The sequence below is a fragment of the Hoplias malabaricus genome, chromosome 11 (genome assembly GCF_029633855.1).
Source record: "Hoplias malabaricus isolate fHopMal1 chromosome 11, fHopMal1.hap1, whole genome shotgun sequence".
NCBI lineage: Eukaryota > Metazoa > Chordata > Actinopteri > Characiformes > Erythrinidae > Hoplias > Hoplias malabaricus.
Window position 1 is genome coordinate 35,403,562 of NC_089810.1, and position 19,775 is coordinate 35,423,336.

Consider the following 19,775-nt stretch of genomic DNA (forward strand, 5'->3'; position numbering starts at 1 on the left):
TATGTAATGTATGTGTGTGCATGTGTGTATTTTTTATGTTTTTTTACCCTCATCTCTCCGTGGACAAAGAGCACAGTTGAGACCCCAGGCCTCGCCGTAACGACAGCAACATTCAACAAATGTCACCTGAAATTCACGCAGCAGATTCTGACACACCAGATCAGCTGTTACTGTCCGCCAACAATAGGACATAGTCTCATCTATGAGAGAGAGAGAAAGGAAAAAGAGAGAGAGTTCTGAGAAGTCAGTGTTATACTCTAGGTGTATCGAGCTCTATTAAAATAACATAAAACCCTACGGAGTCTGCAGGGTGACTCATCGCAAAGTGTACCTCAGACTTGCAAATATCACGTCTCATGTCTTACCCACAGCAAAGCTGGAAATGTTGACACAGTTTCTCTGTGTGTCGTCCAGCACCAGCGGGGGCTCACAAGTGCAGTAATATGAACCGATAGTGTTTATACACATACCACCAGGACACATCTCTTCATTTTCACACTCATTGTTATCTAGAGAGAGAGAGAACAGAGACAGAGAACCAGAGAAGGACACCAACAGAAACAGAAAAAGACATAATTGTGATAGTTCAGAAGATGTTGTTGTTGTTTACTTCTTAATTTCACTCTACAGCTACAAGGATGTTTTAGTTAAAAACACAAACAACTGTGGACACCAGCTCGTCTAAATTCTCATCAGAAATGATATGAATAAATCAGAAGTGTGTTCCCTTTTACTGCAGTAACACCATGTAAAGAAGACTTTACATTAGATGTTGGAACATCACTTTTAGGGTTCAGTCTGCATGAGACCGTCTGTGGAATCAGGTAGTTAGTTGGACGATTAGTTCTGCATTCCAGCGTATCTCAGAAGCCTATGATGGCACTCATCACTCCAGGAAGCAGTTCCACTGGTCCATAGCTCAATCCTGCAGGAGTTTATACCTCTAAAGCACATGTGGTGACCTTGGGCTCAACTGTGGCTTATCCAGAGGATCTCATTTCCTTTGATGCTTTATTTACTTTGCCTTGCAGTTTATAAATTAGAACAATTTTAGCTTTTTATCTTCACAAAGATGCAGCTTTTTATCTTCACAAAGATGCAGTTCACAAAGATGCATGTCCCTGACAAACTACATGTGTGTGAGGCATCAAGAATCTTAAAACTTTAGTCATGGGTAAAACTGCACAGAATTAAAATAAAACACACTGACCAATACACTCCATTAGGACGGTGTCGTGGTAGTATCCGTTGGGGCAGTAACAGGAGTATCCAGGAATATTGTTTACACACACTCCACCTTTACACACCACCGGGTCGAAGAGTTTACACTCGTCCACATCTAGAGTGATGGCACAACACACACATCAGTAACAACCGCACAAGCATAAACGACTTGCAACTACCACAGGAAACAATACGGCTCAGAAGAATACAACACTTTATTTACATTTCAAAGACTGTATGTGGGTGGGGGTGTGTTTATGTGGGTGGGTGCTTTGTCCCTGCCACATCTCACTGAAGTTAAACTGCTGGGTTATTCATTGGTGCCTTTTCAGGTGCGTGTGTGTGTAAGTGTGAGTGTGATTTACCCTTGTAGCTGAAGGCTCCCACTGCTGAAGTCACGTGACCCTGTCCACTTGGACACAAATTCTGGAATTCCGCTGAATTTAAAATATGAAAATATGAAAAAATTATTGTAATGTTTTACAGCGTTCCTGAATAAATGGGTAATAAACACACTGTAGATCCCATGCCCCACAGGGTAGCAGCTTAACTCAAGGATCTTGTGTGTGTGTTTACCTGTTCCTGTTTGAGGACAAGTGAAATAAACACAGTGTAGACCCCAACCCTGGCCCACAGTGCAGCAGCACTCCTCAAGGGTAGAGTTGTGTGTAAGGATGCTGCAGGACTCTTGCTGCTGTATGTTGTAGTAACACTCTCTTTTCTCCCCTGGTGCAGCGGGGGGCAGTGAGGAGCCAGAGCCAGGGCGAGAGGGTGATGAGGATGAGCCCTCAGGCAGCACTGAAACATGTTCATCATCTACACACACACACACACACACACACACACACACACAGAGACACAGACTTTTAGATTTACATTCATCCGACTGAATCACATACTGCTGTAAGGTGAACTTCCCACTGTAGAACACCTCTCAGTTTATATCCATGCATTTGTCACTTCTAGACTTGACTACTGCATGCTCTGTTGTGTGGCCTCCCTGCTCGGGCTTTGAGTAGGTTGCAGTATGTGCAGAACTCTGCTGCTAGGGTGCTGACCCATACAAGATCTTGGGAGCATATTACTCCAGTCCTAAGTCGTCTTCATTGGCTTCCAGTGAAGTACCGAATACAGTACAAATTGCTTGTGTTGGTGTTTAAATCCTTGCATGACCTTGCCCCTTCCTACCTAAGTAGTCTACTGAAACCATACTCTCCAGTGCGCACTCTTCGGTCCTCAAGCCTCCATTTGCTTGAGGTCCCACATTTTAAGCTAAGCACCTCTGGAAATAGAGCATTTTGTGTTGCGGGTCCAAAGCTGTGGAATAGTCTTCCTGACGAACTGCGGGCTTGTTCATCTGTAGATGTTTTTAAAACCAGACTAAAAACTCATCTTTTTAAACTAGCATATGGATGATACTATGTATATGTCTCTATGGTCATTTTATGTTTGTATGTGCATTTACCTTTTATTGACTTTCTTCTTCTTTTTTAACTTTTTATTTTCATTTTTATTTTATTTTATTTTATTTTTTATTTTTATTATTTATTGTACAGTGTCCTTGGGTCACTTGAAAGGCGCTTTCAAATAAAAATTTATTATTATTATTATTATTATATATCATAACACCTGCATTCAGAGCCTGTTATTTGTTCATAGCCTCCCAATATAATACACTGTGCAGCTCAAACTTTGTAAACGCCCATTATATTATAGCATTCAGCTACTTTAAAATTCACCCATAGATAGACAGATGTGGGATCCTCTGGGACTTAAGGTCAACAGCCTTTAGGCCAGTTTTCCCAGCTCTGGGATGTGGAGCACAGGAACTGTTTTTTGGAGTAGTTATGGGATGAGTTGGAGCGGTGTTTAATCCAGAACTAATCATCCATCTTTTTTCCTCTCCATTGCGGTAAATTTTGATGATGAATGAACCAATAGAAATTATCTGAAAATTACTGTGAAAATTTTAAATTGTAAATTTGCATTTGGATTTTTGGGAAAAGATGATATTTAAGTACTTCTTAAGTGCAGACATGTGGGGGCAGTAGTGGGCTAAAAGTCCTTCTCTAGCTTTTATATATGTGTGTGTGTGTGTGTGTGTGTGTGTGTGTGTGTGTGTGTGTGTGTGTGTGTGTGTGTGTGTGTGTATTAGGTACCTGGTCTTGCTCTGCTTACACACTGTAGAGTTCGGGGGTTAAATTCCTGTTGACCTTCGCATTCACATGTAAACGAGCCTTCAACATTCCAGCAGCTCGCCGCTCCACACACTCCCACCATAGTCTCACACTCATTTATATCTGCAGAGAGAGGGGGACAGAGAAATAGAGTACACAGAGAGGGAGACAGAGAGAGAGAGACAGAGAGAGAGAGAGAGAGAGAGAAAGAAAGAGAGAGAGAGAGAGAGAGAGAGAGAGAAAGAGAGAGAGTTCTTTTAATATTATTCCCATATTAAGTATTTATTATTCATGCCAATAAGGTCCTTTGAATTTGAATCTGAGAAAAGTTAAACAGAGAGAGGATGTAGCACCAGAGGTCTTAGTCGAATTGCGAGTGTGTGTGTGTGTGTGTGTGTGTGTACCTGTACAGGATCGTCCATCTCCTATACTCTCGTAGCCTTGATCACAGATACACTGATAGGTTCCAATCAGGTTCTGACAGAAAGCATGTACTCCACACACCGTATCATTAGCACACTCGTTAATATCTGAGACACACCCACACACACACACACAGAGAAAATAAGACACAGTTACAGCTTAATGTGAGAGTTAGTGTATTTGCTTAAGTCACGACTAGATGTGTTTTAAACCAATGACCAGTGAAGGGGCACAGTGTTTAAAAACTCCAACATACACACAAACACACACATATGTATGTGCACACATCAACTCACCCACACACTCTCCTGTACTGGTGATGCTGTATCCTGGTTGGCAGTGGATAAGACAGTGGAAAGAACCAATCGTGTTCTCACAGCGAAGAGAACCGCACACAGCACCTTCTGAATCTACACACTCATCCACATCTATCACACACACACACACACACACATATATGTATATATATAATATAAATACACATTGATTTTACATCCAAATTTGCAAATAAACTTCAATACCTTGACACAGCTTTACTTATAACACCTTAAAGTAAACTGTGACAATGTGTGTGTGTGTGTGTGTGTGTTACCCAGACAGGCTGTTTTTTCAGGATTGGTGGTGAATCCTGTCTTGCAGTTACACAGAAAGGAGCCGGCAGTGTTGACACAGCGTCCGTCTTGACACACACCTTCACGAGTGCACTCATCTACATCTGAGCGAGACAAACACAACCATTTTCACAATTTTTGATATGTCATGTAAATCTTTTTTAGGATTTTAATTACGGCTTTGGTACCACCCATCCTGGTACCAACTTCAGGAGTGCTAATGACAGGTAGTATTTTACACAGGATTCTTAATGAGCTGTACCCTGACAGGAGGTCTTGTTAGCGCTGGTCTGAAATCCCTGAGCACACAAACACACATATGATCCAACTGTGTTCATACACTCTCCGTGAGGGAAACAGAAATCTCCATCTAAACACTCGTTAATGTCTGTGAATCAAGAACACACACAGAAAATGAATCAACAAATAAAATAATCACACATTACTGTTTACTTTATCAGAAACACCTACCTTACAGAACTTAAGGACCACATGCTCTTGTCCTGTTCAGTCTGTTGAACCTCTCTCAACCTAGTAATGTCACTAAAGTGTGTCTTAAATATAGTGAAAATTAAACCTAGACAACAGTGGTACTGTGTTCAGAAACAGTCCAGTGATGAATGGAGTACTGTGGGAGTGGTACATTTTGTAGTGTAGCTGTAGCATGTAATTGTAAACCTATAAGTTTGTTTGTAAGTTTGTAATAAGTTTGTAAATGTTTGCTTGACACTTGTTGCTTGATGAATACAAATTATAAGTAGAAAAATGTCCTAAGCTATTTTTTAAAAAACATTTAATTATATATGATAAATTATAAAATCCCTGCTGTTTATTCATTCATTCATTCATTATCTGTAACCGCCTATCCATTTCAGGGCCACGGTGGGTCTGGAGCCTACCCGGAATCATTGAGCACAAGGCAGGAATACACCCTGAAGGGGGCGCCAGTCTTTCCCGGATGTTTATTTTTGAAGTTTAAAATAAAAGACAGAGGGCGGCACGGTGGCGCAGCAGGTAGTGTCGCAGTCACACAGCTCCAGGGACCTGGAAGTTCTGGGTTCCAATCCCACTCTGGGTGACTGTCTGTGAGGAGTTTGGTGTGTTCTCCCTGTGTCTGTGTGGGTTTCCTCCGGGTGACTGTCTGTGAGAAGTGTCGTGTGTTCTCCCTGTGTCTGTGTGGGTTTCCTCCGGGTGACGGTCTGTGAGGAGTTTGGTGTGTTCTCCCTGTGTCTGTGTGGGTTTCCTCCGGGTGACTGTCTGTGAGGAGTTTGGTGTGTTCTCCCTGTGTCTGTGTGTGTTTCCTCCGGGTGACTGTCTGTGAGGATTGTGGTGTGTTCTCCCAGTGTCCGCGTGGGTGCTCCGGTTTCCTCCCACAGTCCAAAAACACACATTGGTAGGTGGATTGGCGACTCAAAAGTGTCCATACGTATGAGTGTGTGTGTTGCCCTGTGAAGGACTGGCACCCCCTCCAGGGTGTATTCCCGCCTTGCGCCCAATGATTCCAGGTAGACTCTAGACCCACCGTGACCCTGAACTGGATAAGGATTACAGATAATGGATGGATGGATAAACAACAGGTATAAACATGTAATGATAACAAATTCAGTCAAATGAAATGTGCCGACCTCTACACTGCCGTCCAGGTCCTGTGGCGCGATATCCATCCACACACTCACACCTGTATGACCCCTCTGTGTTTACACACACACTCTGCAACCCACAAACACCAGAGCTCTCACACTCATCAATGTCTGAGGGGAAGAGGAAAACAGCAATTATTAACGCATGAGTATGTAGCTGAATGCTATCGAATACTCATAGCAGTGCTTTAATACTTGGTGTAAACATTTCAGTGGAGAGTCATGACTCATAAATAACAAAAAAATAAGAACCCTCTTGCTCAGTACTTTTCATTACAGAAGCAATATCAGTGTCCACCTTCAGGACTATTTGTGTACTAAAACCTGTGTGTGCATACTGACCTATACAGGTGTTTCCCTGCAGTTTAAATCCACGGCGACACACACACTTGAAGCTTCCGTGTGTGTTTTCACAGTGACCGTTTGAGCAGGGAGCGGGAGTCTGACTACACTCATCCATATCTGACACACACACACACACACAGTCACATGAAACTGACTGTATGCCTTGTGTTATATTTCCTTAAAAATATTGCAGTGTAGATTTCCACAATATTTCCAAGAAAATTAGATATAAATTACCTGTACACTGTCCATTTACAATCTCAAAGCCCGGATTACAAGGCACACAGTTAAACGAGCCAGGCAAGTTTACACACTTCTGACCTGGACATTGGAGTTCATTCTCACATTCATCTACATCTGGATGCAGAGAGAGAGAGAGAGAGAGAGAGAGAGCGAGAGAGAGAGAGAGAGAGAGAGCGAGAGAGAGAGAGAGAGAAAGCTTTTCAGTTCAGTTCAATTCAGCAAATGGGAAGCTGACATTGTTGACCTAAGGAATTCCTGTTTACCTGAGCACTGTCCATTCCTAAAGGTGTATCCAGATCTACAGGACTCACACCTGTACGAACCAGGTGTGTTCAAACACTCCTGACCAGGACACAGTCGGGGGTTCTCACACTCATTCACATCTAAAACCCACACACATTCATTAGCAAATATACATTATATGTCCAAAATACCCACTATAATTAGTTCGTTTAGGTACTATGTGATGCACACAACACTATCCTGATAAAATCATACAATAGGACTGTCTGGAGCAGCTGCAGCACTTTAGCCTGAGGTCCATGCCCGATGTTAGGAGTCCAGGGTCATAAAGCCCCTCAGTGATGATCAGTGGTGCAGTGTGACTGTTGTGATGGTGCAGGGATGATGATGCATTCATTACTTTTATTGAAGACATAATCATCCAATATCTGATTTTACTAATGTTTATTTTGGCTAAATGCAATCAGATCCTCACAGCAATGTTTCAATATCTTGTAGAAAAAAGAAGGAGAGTGGAGACTTTACTGCAGTCTGATTAAATCCGTCATTTCGGAACCTCGGATGAGCATGTCTTCCCAAATAGTGAATATGGTGATGGATGTTTACCTGTACAAGTGTTTGCCTGTAGTCTGAATCCCACTCTACACACACACTTGAAGCTCCCTTGTGTGTTCTCGCAGAGTCCGTTAGTGCAGGGAGCAGGCACCTGAACGCACTCATCAATATCTGACAGAAACATCGGTGCACAATCACATTAGAAGGAAGGTAAAATATGATTAAAGGACCCAAACTAAACAGCGCTTAATAGTAAATAAAATAATAAATAAAAATAACTATCTATAAACCCGTCTATTGATCTATGTGAGTGTGTGTTTGGGTACAGTGTCGGGAACAAGTTTATTACCTGAGCATCTTCCATTGATGAGTGTGAAGCCTGAGCTGCAGGACACACACCTGTACGAACCCTGAGAGTTCAAACACTCTTGATCCGGACAACGCAGAGGATCCTCACATTCGTTCACATCTAAATAAATTAATGATTTATTTTTATATCTATATTTAAATTCAGTGTCACTTATTTTCAATATTTCATAAAGATTAAAAAATGTTTTAATAGTTCTTACCTGCGCAGGTGTTTCCCTGTATCCTGAACCCTGCTTTACACACACACCTGTAGCTGCCAGGTGTGTTTTCACAGCGGCCGTTGGTGCAGAGAAGAGGAGATTGACGACACTCGTCGATATCTGACAGAACAATCAAAGTAATTAAAACACAGTACTGACATAACGTTACTCATTCTACTCATGCATGCATACACACACACGCACAAACACACACATACATGCATATTAAAAGAAGTGTGTTTTTTAATTATTATTTTTATTTATATTTGCCCATTTTAAAATTGAAGCCAGAAACATGTTCCAGAAATTTGGACCAAGGTATATTTACCACTGTTGAGCATCACCATCTCTTATAACAACACTGTACACTTTGTACACTGTAAACATTTGGGAACTGAGGAGACCAGTTGCTATAGTTTTGAAAGTGAATTGTTTTCCCATTCTCACTTAATATACACTCTTAAAAACAAACGTAGCAAAAGGTTATTAGAGCGATGCCATAAAAGAGTCATTTTTGGTTCCATAAACACGTGTTGGTAGGTGGATTTGCTACTCAAAAGTGTCTTTGGTGTGAGTGCATGAGGGAAAATATGAGTGTGTGTTGTTCTGCGATGGACTAGTGCCCCCTTCAGGGTGTGTTCCCTTCTTGTGCCCAATGATTGTGGGTAGGCTCTGGACCCACTGCGACCCTGAACTGGATAAGAGTTACAGATAATGAATGAATTAACAGGATTTAGAGTGGAACTCTGAGCCCACGCAGTGATTTCCACTACAGAAATATGCTTTTATTTCAGTGCTAACTGAGGGCCAAAAGATCACAACTAGCAAATATTGATTTGCCCTATTCATATATAGATTTCTCTGGGTTCTTTGAATCTTTTAATGATATGCACTATGTACCTCAGCAATCCACTGACCCTACTCTGTTATTTTTGTGGGTTGCTGTCATTCCCAATCACTTCCACTTGTTATAATACCACTGACAGTTGACTGTGGAATATTTAGTAGCAAGAAAATTTCACAACTGGACTTGATGCACAGGTGGAGTCCTATCACGGTACCACTCTGGAATTCACTGAGATTGTAGAAGCAGTTTGGTTTTATACACCTGTGGCCATGGAAGTAATTGGCACACCTGAATTCAATGATTTGGATGGGTGAGTGGACACATTTGGCAATGCAGTGTACATGCATGGTAACCAAGTAATCTATTCTGATCTTTACCCAGAGGAGATGCATATGTGAAATCAAACAGCCATAACATTTGCCCTGGACATTACGTGGACTTTATCCTGCCAGACCCCTACAAACCCCTAATGTTCCATAGGATCACCATGAATTCATGCTGTGCCTCCTGGATGCAATACACATGTGCTGTCCCAAGCCTAAACCATGCAGAACATTTCCAGCTGTGATAACATGTCTGATATAGAATATCTCTAGACATTTTCCAGATGAGGTGTGTAAAAACAGCTTAACAGACTGATTCTGACAGCAATTTTGCTTGTGATTCTAACTGCGATTCTAATTGGGAATCTGATTCCAGTTTTGATTCTGGTTGTTATTCTAAATGTGATTTTGATTGTGAACGTCAATGTGACACTGACTGTGATTGTGCTTGTGCTTCTGACTGTGAATCATTACCTGAACACTGCCCATTGAGGAGTCCAAAGCCCGGACTGCAGGTTTTACACCTATATGAACCCAGAGTGTTCAGACACTCCTGACCAGGGCAGCGCAGTGGGTCATCACACTCATCAATATCTGGAAAACACAAACCCCAGCTTTGTATTCAAAGAGTTTACATTCAAAGAAACAGAACCAATACAAATTGTCTGGCAAAAGACATAGAATGAGTGTGCATTTACCTGTACAAGTGTTTCCCTGTAGCTTGAATCCCACTCTACACACGCACCTGAAGCTGCCGAATGTGTTCTCACAGCGGCCATTAGGGCAGGGAGCAGGGACCTGTACACACTCATCAACATCTGAGAGATGAATCAGAGCGATTAATACACAATACTAACACAAAAGTGCTCTTTCTGATAGTCACTACAATGTGAGAAGCTTTCAAAAGCTGGAAATGGAGTTGCTATTGAACACTTTAAGAAATAGTCTGGAAATTTGATCTGCTTTAGTTTAAGCAGTGCCTGTCCAATGTATCTTCAGTTTTCTTCATTTAGTTTACTGCATTATTTGTACACAGCAGCATTCTCAAACTGTGTGAGAATTGCATGACGAATGGACCAATAGAAATGCTCCACAATTACCTCAAATGAAATCTTTTTACGTTTACTTCCATTGAAAGCTGACAAGGTTTTCTTCCTCCTCCTGTAAAATTACTATTTTGGAGATGCATTTTTACTCCATTGCACAGTGACACTTTATTATCAGTAAAAAGTGATAATGCCATACGATTTGGGCTTTTGCCAAGCAAACAAACTATTCCTGCAAACTGGCTTGCTCCTTTGTGTAGGTCTACGTTACAGCAGGCCAGGTTTTTCAGGTTTTGGGCAGAGATTATAGGCTCAAGCTCAAGATATTTCAGCTCAGTCTGCACAGATCCTCAAAAGAAAAAAACACTCTTCGGATGGAAGAACAGAAACAGTGGAATCCATGTCCTGCCGCAGACAGAAGGGCGTTTTGATTGGAATCAGCTCTGCCTGAATGTAGCAAAGAAATGTAAATCTGCCTGAAGCCCAAGGTAACTACTGACGCTGTTGAGCTCCTGTGTAAATATCCCTCTGGCATGACATTCCTTATTTCCGTTAACAGGGTATACTCCTGGTTTACCTACAGGTGTCTCTACAATCTCACACCTTAACGCTGTCAGTTTGTTGATATCTCAACACGCTTTCTGGATGACTTTTAGAATATTGGGGAAGCACTGACCTGAACACTGGTTTTGTTGTGTGTTACTCTGATATCCTGCTGGACACACACAGCGGAAACTGCCCACGGTGTTTTCACACTGACCGACAGAACACGGTCTCGGGGTCAACACACACTCGTTTATATCTGAAATAAACACACAGACACACACATACACTACACTTTTTAGTTTTTGTTCAGTCCAAACATATATTAGCCGTTCAATCGCTTGGGAAAATCTTATAAAGCTATACCTTCAGTAAAGACCTCACAAACAGCTATAGATAAATCAACAAGCAGCAAAATAACAAAGGCATTGACTATAAAAGTGGTTTACATTTATTATGTTACCATTTTGTTAGAGTAAGGAAAAAAAGACAAGGCATTTGAAGCAGGAAGAGGGTTAATCTTAAAGCTCACCGTGACCTGTTTTCAAAAAGATGACAACAACTATGTGGATTTTAAAGGTTTTTAGGTTTTAAAGAGTCAAAAGAAAAGCTCTTATGTCCCTAGATGTCAGCTGCTGAGAATCTGATAAAAAAAAAAAAAGCTCCTGAAATCAGGCTCTGAACAAATAGTCACTGGTACCTGGATAATCTAATAGTAGTAACACTCAAACATAAAAATACATTCAGCCAGGCACTCGAGGCTTAGGTAACATGATCAATCAATTATCAAAAGTGCTCAGGTTAGAGTGACCACTGTGAAAAGATGTCTGAGACCCCCTAGTAAGACTCTGACCTTCATGAGCTGTGAAATATCCATGGGAAGAAATAAGAAAGCGAAAAGAATTTAAAAAGTGTGAATACTGACATAGAAACCATTCAGACAAGCTTCTGTATGACCTTCAAGAGTCTGAAAGAGATGAAAGAAGCCAACGAATACAAGTACTGTTGTTCTTAAAGAATTCTTGTTTAAAAACTATAATAACCATTATATCACCTTATTTTGTTTAGTTTTAGTTTAATGTACATAGTTTCAACAAAATGAAGCGCAAGCTCAAGTAACTAAATGTCAGTGTTTTATGTAAAATGCAATATAATTGATATAATTTAGAGAGTGAAATGTTTATTGGGTTTATTAATTTAAAATATACATTTAATACCATGGGCGGTACGGTGGCGCAGCAGGTAGTGTCGCAGTCACACAGCTCCAGGGGCCTGGAGGTTGTGGGTTCAATTCCCGGTCCAGGCGACTGTCTGTGAGGAATGTGGTGCGTTCTCCCCGTGTCCGCGTGGGTTTCCTCCGGGTGCTCCGGTTTCCTCCCACAGTCCAAAAACACACATTGGTAGGTGGATTGACGACTCAAAAGTGTCCGTAGGTGTGAGTGTGTGAGTGAATGTGTGTGTGTCTGTGTTGCCCTGTGAAGGACTGGCGCCCCCCCCAGGGTGTATTCCCCGCCTTGCACCCAATGATTCCAGGTAGGCTCTGGACCCACCGCGACCCTGAATTGGATAAGGGTTACAGATAATGAATAAATGAATGAATGAATTTAATATCATTATTTATAACATTGGGCGGCACGGTGGCGCAGCAGGTAGTGTCGCAGTCACACAGCTCCAGGGACCTGGAGGTTGTGGGTTTGATTCCCGCTCCGGGTGACTGTCTGTGAGGAGTGTGGTGTGTTCTCCCCGTGTCCGCATGGGTTTCCTCCGGGTGCTCCGGTTTCCTCCCACAGTCCAAAAACACACGTTGGTAGGTGGATTGGTGACTCAAAAGTGTCCATAGGTGTGAGTGAATGTGTGTGTGTGTGTTGCCCTGTGAAGGACTGGCGCCCCCTCCAGGGTGTATTCCCGCCTTGCGCCCAATGATTCCAGGTAGGCTCTGGACCCACCGCAACCCTGAACTGGATAAGGGTTACAGATAGTGAATGAATGAATGAATGATTTTATAACATTGATAGAAAGATAGTAGATATTTTTTAATTTCTGGAAATCAGGACACTGAGCACACCCACAAGAAAATAAATCTGGAGCAAAATTAGTTTAAATAAACGTGTAAATAAGAATTATAAATAACGTTACTCCAACCTTGGCAGTGACCTGCTTGAGAGTTGAGGATGTATCCAGGATTACACACACACGTATGTTTCCCTCCAGCCACATCTACACACCGCCCAGGGCCACACACTTGGGGCCGCGATTCACAAACACGAGAATCTGTAACACACATTAATACACATAAACACACACAAACCCACGGCCCCTCAGCATCTACTTCAGATTGTCCTTTTCCACTTTAAATGTTGCAGCACTGGTGTTCTGTAAACATTACCAATGAAATAAAAATGGTAAAGAGGAAGCTGAAATATAAGAAGCCATCTTCAGACTCGCTGTGGCTGCCCAATAATGAGGATGCTGTCTTGTGTTTATAGAAATTAATATACAGTCTCGGCCTATGACTTTTCCAGGTTCACTGACTTTACTTTTTGAACAATGTTGATCTTTTCATCCTCCTCCATCTCTCATTCTTCTCATTTTTAATTAAAGTGAGAGAACACTAACTCCAAACCCATGCTTTACTGCTTTAATAAATGTTTGGCAGCAGTTCAGTTTCTCCAAAGATACCAGGAGACTGAGAACTGGCCCAAATTTTACCTGGACAGACTCGGCTTTGTCCAGACTCAAAGAGTTCAGCTTGAAACTAGTGTCAGAACTTTCAAGTAATATTTTATTCAACCTTGAGAGAGACTAAAGAGTCAAGGATTAGATCATTTAAATATTTTTTGAAAATAAATAAAAAAATACTTTTCTACATTTCTATCAATGTCATGCCCTGCTTTTTTCCAAATGGCCACCAGTCATTGTTAGGATTCAGCATGCATCAAATCAGCTAAACACACTTGGAGAAGAACACACACTAACTCACACTGGTAGCAAGCAAACAAAGGACGTTCAGATTTCTCTGAGTTCTCATGCAATAACCAATAGCTAACTCTTGGGATCCGTAACATTTTAGTTTCTCTTTATTTACATGAATTCTCTTGAGTAACATTAGCAGGAGATGGTAATGATCACTGATTTAATCACTGTTTAAATACAGTGATTCAGTAATCTGTCTGATAAAGACTGAATTTGCTGTCTGTGTAGGGAATAGGGTGCAAGGCAGCTCATTAGTTATTGAGGCACAGCTTTGATCTGATATTAATAGTTTAACTCTCACCTGTTCTAGAGAATGCAGGTCGACTTGTAGCTGGAAGCGGGAGAGGTCTGAGCGGCTGTCTGTGAACAGGTCTACCAGTCTGGGTGCTAACAGCAGCTGTGTGTGTATATGGGTGGGGGTGGGGGGGGGCATATCCAAAAACATATATGCGTATCAAAAGCCGTTCATTCATTTATTTCACATATATTTTTAACCTCAATTTAGTGATTAGAAGCTTCATTCATTGGGTAGAATTCATCAGCATCAGCCCAACACGCTTGGAGGAGAACACTGCTACCAACTACATTATACCACAAAATCATCAACAGTATACTGTCTCATTCTCTCATGTTATAATCCCTCATTCTTATACTGTCTCATTGTTATATTTTATACGGTCTCATGCTTTATATTGGCTTGGTGTTATACATTAAAGTGTCTCATACTTTATACGGCCTCATTCAAATACATTACACTTACTCATATTGTATCACATTATCATATCTCATTTTTATACATTATACTGTCTCAGATTTCATACTGCTGTATTTATATACACTATACCGCCTCACTTTTATACTTTGTACTGCCTCAGTCTTATATGTTATACTCTGACTGTATACGCCTTCATTCTTATAGGTGATAGAGTCTCGTACTTATATTTTATACATTTTTCTGTATCATACAAAACACTTTTCTGTCTCTTTCTATACTCACCTGGCTGTTCTCCGATTGGCTGACTAGCCGCTGCTGGTTTATGCTTGTCCTGGGTCCTTGGCTGTGTGAGGCGTGTGTGGTCAGTCTGAGGGGTCTGTGCAGGCTGGAGGCGGGTAGTGTGTGTTTGTTGGTGTGTTCTGGGTGGCTCTGGTTTGGTGTCAATAACTAGAGGAGAAGTGTGTGGTTCACTTGGTCTTGGGTTAATATTTAGTGTGTTTGCAAAGTAGTGATATCCAGGGCCAGCTGGACAGATCTCCTTAAAGCCAGCTGTAAACACACACACACACACAGACACCATTTTCTCGAGGATGGAGTTTTATAACACCTTAATATATATTTACATGTAAAGCTAGAAGCTTTTATTACATGTTGTAGTAAGTTTAACAGAAACTAAGCAGCAGTAATGTTTTATGTCCTGTATTTATAAAGAAATCTATTTATCATGTGACTAATGTAAGCTCGGTTTTCCATTGGAAAGGTCAGGTGATTACATCCCTGTAAAACTATTCAGTGACTTTAGGAGACTTCAAACACAACATGCAGAACTGACCAGAGCCGAAGTGTGGACAGGCTTCACACTTGCGTCCCCAGGCTTTTCCCACTCGGCTGCAGCAGCAGATCTGCTTAGTGATGTTCCTCAGAATCGGCACAGAGCATGTACCCTGGGCAAGAATCCGGAAACACTGATCCTTCTCTGAGGAGATCACCTTCTGAGCTGCCCACAGCGAAAAACAAAACATTACACATACAGCAACGTAATCGCAATATTGAGAGAGTACTGTACGGCACGGCCAAGGAGAGTTCATTCAAAACCATACGTGCAGCATCCTCTAATGCAGGTCCATGGACAGAATATAGACAAAAGCTCAGCCTCCTGCATTTGCACAGTATTTTCCTTCATATAAGTATGAGTTTACAGATGTAAGAATCAAGAGTCGATAGAGAAAATGATTTTAAAAAGTTTTTGACTTGAAGAAGCTTATTGACGAGGAAGAGAAATGTTGGTAACACATTACTGTAGATTATCGTTCATAGCTGTGGGCTGAATGGGTGGCTTAAGTGCTGCAGGACATCAAGGGGTGAAGGGGAGTTAAAGTGCTGTAGACTGAATAGTTGGGTCTAAAGTTCCACTGACTCTATGGACGTGGCTAAAAGGCTGGCTTCAAACATCAAATAACCTTAGGCTGATTGAAGCCTGTGGGGAAAGGTGGAGTAAACTGGGGGAGTTCATTTTTGTGTTGCACTTTTACTTTAACCACAATAATGTGTTCATACTTGTTTCTGATTGGTTTAATAAAGCAGTTCGAATGATCCAGGCCAAGCATCCAACACACAGCCAAAATAAGACACAGCCAGAGAAAACTACTGCAACCAAATGCACAACAACAAACAAAAAACAAACACACAGATGCAGAGAAACAACATAACGTCAGCTGGACTGAAAACACCCAGACACACATCAAGCAGGCTGACTTTAAAGGGCCCATATTTTCTGTCTGATGTCCTTTTCTAAGATTTGGGATTTAACAAAAACAATCATGTGCCAACCTCTGCTGCTGTGAGCTTCTACTGACATGACGGATGTTTAAACAGGAGGCTGGAGATGTGCTTCGTGCGGGCGAGTGCACAGTCTCTCACTTACCCATTATCCATTGCACGAAAAAACGATCAGGAAATGACACAATTATCCACAAGTTTCCCCAAAGAAAACAGTGGGATCAATGGGTCCATACTAGGTGGTGGGTGATATGGCCCTAAAATAATATCACAATATTCTAGGGTATTTTGGCCATAGTGATATACTTGGCGATGTGAACAAAACACTGAAAAATACTTTTATTAATTTCAAGAACACATTATTGCAATAAATTAAATGTTATATTAATATTCATTCATTCATTCATTGTCTGTAACTGCTAATCCAGTTCAGGGTCGCTGTAGGTCCGGAGCCTACCCGGAATCACTGGGCGCAAGGCGGGAACACACCCTGGAGGGGGCGCCAGTCCTTCACAGGGCGACACACACTCACACAGTCACTCACACCCTCACACCTACGGACACTTTTGAGCCACCAATCCACCTACAAACTTGTGTTTTTGGACTGTGGGAGGAAACTGGAGCACCCGGAGGAAACCCACACAGACACAGGGAGAACACACCAAACTCCTCACAGACAGTCACTCGGAGCGGGACTCGATTAGCTGTGTTTCCCCCTTCTGTTGTTATAGGCTTCTTTCACTTCTTACATAATACCATGGTTTATTGTACATTGGATACTTTGTAACCAAACCACCTCCATACGACTGAAGTCACTATCCTTGTTTTGAAGCAAATTCCTCCGCCTCAGAGCCAATTTTCACCATACTTCACTGTCGTATGCGATATTATGGGTAACTGCATGACGTCATTACGTAAACAAGTCAGAATATCACTATTATCATGCTACTGTCTATATACGATGTGGCACAGCCCTAACCCATACTGCGTAAAAGCGCCATATGTAAGCAAATTGTATATTGTGAAAGTTTAACTGATTTAATACTACACAAAAGGCCTTCATTTTAAAAATGACAACGTTTTTCCATGATATGGGCCCTTTAACAAGCTCAGCACAGAACACAGTACAATTTCTGCACACTGGAGCAGATGCATTCAGCTTCATAACTGTTCAATAACGACCAAGGAAAAGCAACTGGAGGAGCACTGAAATAAAGGTCAAAGCTCAGCATGCATCACTGAAGCTCGGGCGGTAAACGGCGTTCCCGACTGGAAAGACAGGGAAGTGACCACACAGCTAAATTATTTAATACAGTGTAATAGCAACTGATTTACACATTCTTTACCAAATCCCCTTACTCAGAACTGACCAACTTCTGGATTTTAGATTCGTCCAGGTCAGGGGTCGGCAGTATTTAATTAAAATGTATTTTATTTTGGTTCGTTCATTTTCAAAATGTAATTCTATGAAGATTATGGCGATCTTGTAACATCTAAAATATTTTAATATTTAAAATATTTTGTCGTTCTTAATATACGTCACAACTTCCAACGTGCGACACCCGTCAGTGTGAGGTTTCTTGAACTTTTCGACCGCTGACTGCACGGCGCCTGTAAAAGGATGACGGCACGCAGAGAGAGGACAGCGTTTTTGTTTATTTTGTTTTTTTCTCCCCATTACTACAAGGACTCAAATAGACATTGAGTATTTTACTTAACCGTCAAAACAACGTCTTTTTTAAAGAGTTCTTTTTTAAAAGAGTTAAAAATGTTTTGTTGCATGCAGAAAAGTTATTTCATTTTCTCTGCAGTCGTTCATTAATTTAATAAATGTAACACGGTATAGTTTGTTTGTACATAGCACAAAGGCAAAAAAAAAACCTGTTATACGCAGTGTTATTTCATGTAAAATTTCAAAAGGATTTTGTGGATCCCATTGATCCCCTTTGAGTGGTAAAGGTTGCCGACCCCTGGCCCAGGTAAATATATATATATAATATATAGAGTCTGATGAATCATGGCTTAACTCTCGAAGGTCTGGTGATACCACGTATGTAGAGTTCCAGATCTAAGCTGTATTTCTTTTTGTCTAATAATAATGTGCTATTTGAAAATCACTGCTATTGATTCATGCCCTCAACAATGGGCTTCCAAACTAAATCTGTATTTGTTCTGTTGTTTCCACTGTTTGTCACTCTGACTTACAAATTCATATAAATAGATAAATATGAATAATATAACTCTAATTGCCACAATCCAGCTCAGACTGGAGTCTAAATTTTTTTCATGGACAGTTCAGCTGTGTGACTCTTGAGCCCTGCCATTGTCCTAGTCCCCTCCAGGTCCTTTACTTACAGATGCAGATGCCGTGAGAGGAGTCCAGTAAGAATCCCTGTCCACACACACAGCTGTAGCTCCCACGAGTGTTCACACACTTCCCATTCGGACAGTAACCTGGCTCCTCGCACTCGTTTATATCTACACCACAGGAGGATGAAGCTTGGCTTTAATAAAGCCTGCACTTTCCCTCGTCAGAAGTGATCAGACACATCGCAGGTCTGTGTCTCCCAAAACTGGGCGTAACTACTCATAGAGTTTTACTGTAATTCCAGATTTACAGTGGTAGTGTCAAAATAATATATATTTCACTAACAGTGCTTCTCTGAGGGAAACAAACTCTCCACTGTGGGCAGAGGACATGATTTAAGAACAAAGAACACACACTTACGTATACACAACACCAGGACATTGCTCTGGATTTCCACCAACCAGAGCACACACTCCATACAAATGAAGGTATGATACACAGGACAGACAGAGGTCAGTGTACTCACCCACACACTGTGTACCATTGACCCTCTCAAAACCTTTTGGACAGCCCCCATCTCCTCTCCCTCTGCTTCCTGTGGAGAAACACCACCATCAATTACTCTGATAAACACATACTGAACATGTAAATGTATATATATCAACAGTGTGTGTGTTGAATGGAGTAGCGCTCTATGTCGTGTTGATTGTATACAAACCTTGGGTGTATAGAAAGTCACTATATAAATTTAAATCTAAATAAATTGAAAAACAATTAAAAATCCACTGACTTTTGGTTGAGTCGGAGTGGTGTTAATGATCCACAACTAATCATCTTACACCCATACGCATACAATAATATTTATGTGACTGAACAGCGTCAAGTCCTTTCAGCAATGCTCCAACATTCATTCATTCATTATCTGTAACCACTTATCCAATTCAGGGTTGCGGTGGGTCCAGAGCCTACCTGGAATCATTGGGCGCAAGGTGGGAACACACACTGGAGGGGGCGCCAGACCTTCACAGGGCAACACAGACACACAAACATTCACTCCTACAGACACTTTTTGAGTCGCCAATCCACCTATCAACTTGTGTTTTTGGACTGTGGGAGGAAACCGGAACACCCGGAGGAAACCCACGCAGACACAGGGAGAACACACACTCCTCACAGTCACCCGGAGGAAACCCACGCAGACACAGGGAGAA

General features: G+C 41.5%; 1 protein-coding gene across 2 annotated transcripts in view; it reads right to left on the bottom strand.

Moving 5' to 3' along the window:
- LOC136709282 (latent-transforming growth factor beta-binding protein 4) overlaps positions 1-19,775 on the bottom strand; it is a 71,266-nt gene that overhangs the window by 7,555 nt on the left and 43,936 nt on the right. Inside the window, exons 9-34 of one of the 2 annotated variants that reach the window (XM_066684419.1) lie at positions 19,091-19,159; positions 18,612-18,734; positions 15,310-15,474; positions 14,760-15,026; positions 14,064-14,159; positions 12,932-13,060; positions 10,923-11,048; positions 9,899-10,018; positions 9,675-9,794; positions 8,031-8,150; positions 7,811-7,930; positions 7,513-7,632; positions 6,927-7,046; positions 6,658-6,777; positions 6,418-6,537; positions 6,061-6,186; positions 4,698-4,823; positions 4,417-4,539; positions 4,121-4,252; positions 3,806-3,931; positions 3,384-3,524; positions 1,801-2,040; positions 1,590-1,661; positions 1,211-1,339; positions 366-509; positions 48-200 (exon numbers count right to left, since the gene is read on the bottom strand). In XM_066684419.1, the coding sequence (XP_066540516.1) occupies positions 48-200; positions 366-509; positions 1,211-1,339; positions 1,590-1,661; positions 1,801-2,040; positions 3,384-3,524; positions 3,806-3,931; positions 4,121-4,252; positions 4,417-4,539; positions 4,698-4,823; positions 6,061-6,186; positions 6,418-6,537; positions 6,658-6,777; positions 6,927-7,046; positions 7,513-7,632; positions 7,811-7,930; positions 8,031-8,150; positions 9,675-9,794; positions 9,899-10,018; positions 10,923-11,048; positions 12,932-13,060; positions 14,064-14,159; positions 14,760-15,026; positions 15,310-15,474; positions 18,612-18,734; positions 19,091-19,159 (3,447 nt within the window). The remainder of the gene's footprint in view (positions 1-47; positions 201-365; positions 510-1,210; positions 1,340-1,589; positions 1,662-1,800; positions 2,041-3,383; positions 3,525-3,805; positions 3,932-4,120; positions 4,253-4,416; positions 4,540-4,697; positions 4,824-6,060; positions 6,187-6,417; positions 6,538-6,657; positions 6,778-6,926; positions 7,047-7,512; positions 7,633-7,810; positions 7,931-8,030; positions 8,151-9,674; positions 9,795-9,898; positions 10,019-10,922; positions 11,049-12,931; positions 13,061-14,063; positions 14,160-14,759; positions 15,027-15,309; positions 15,475-18,611; positions 18,735-19,090; positions 19,160-19,775) is intronic. The other variant, XM_066684420.1, reaches the window with a different exon arrangement.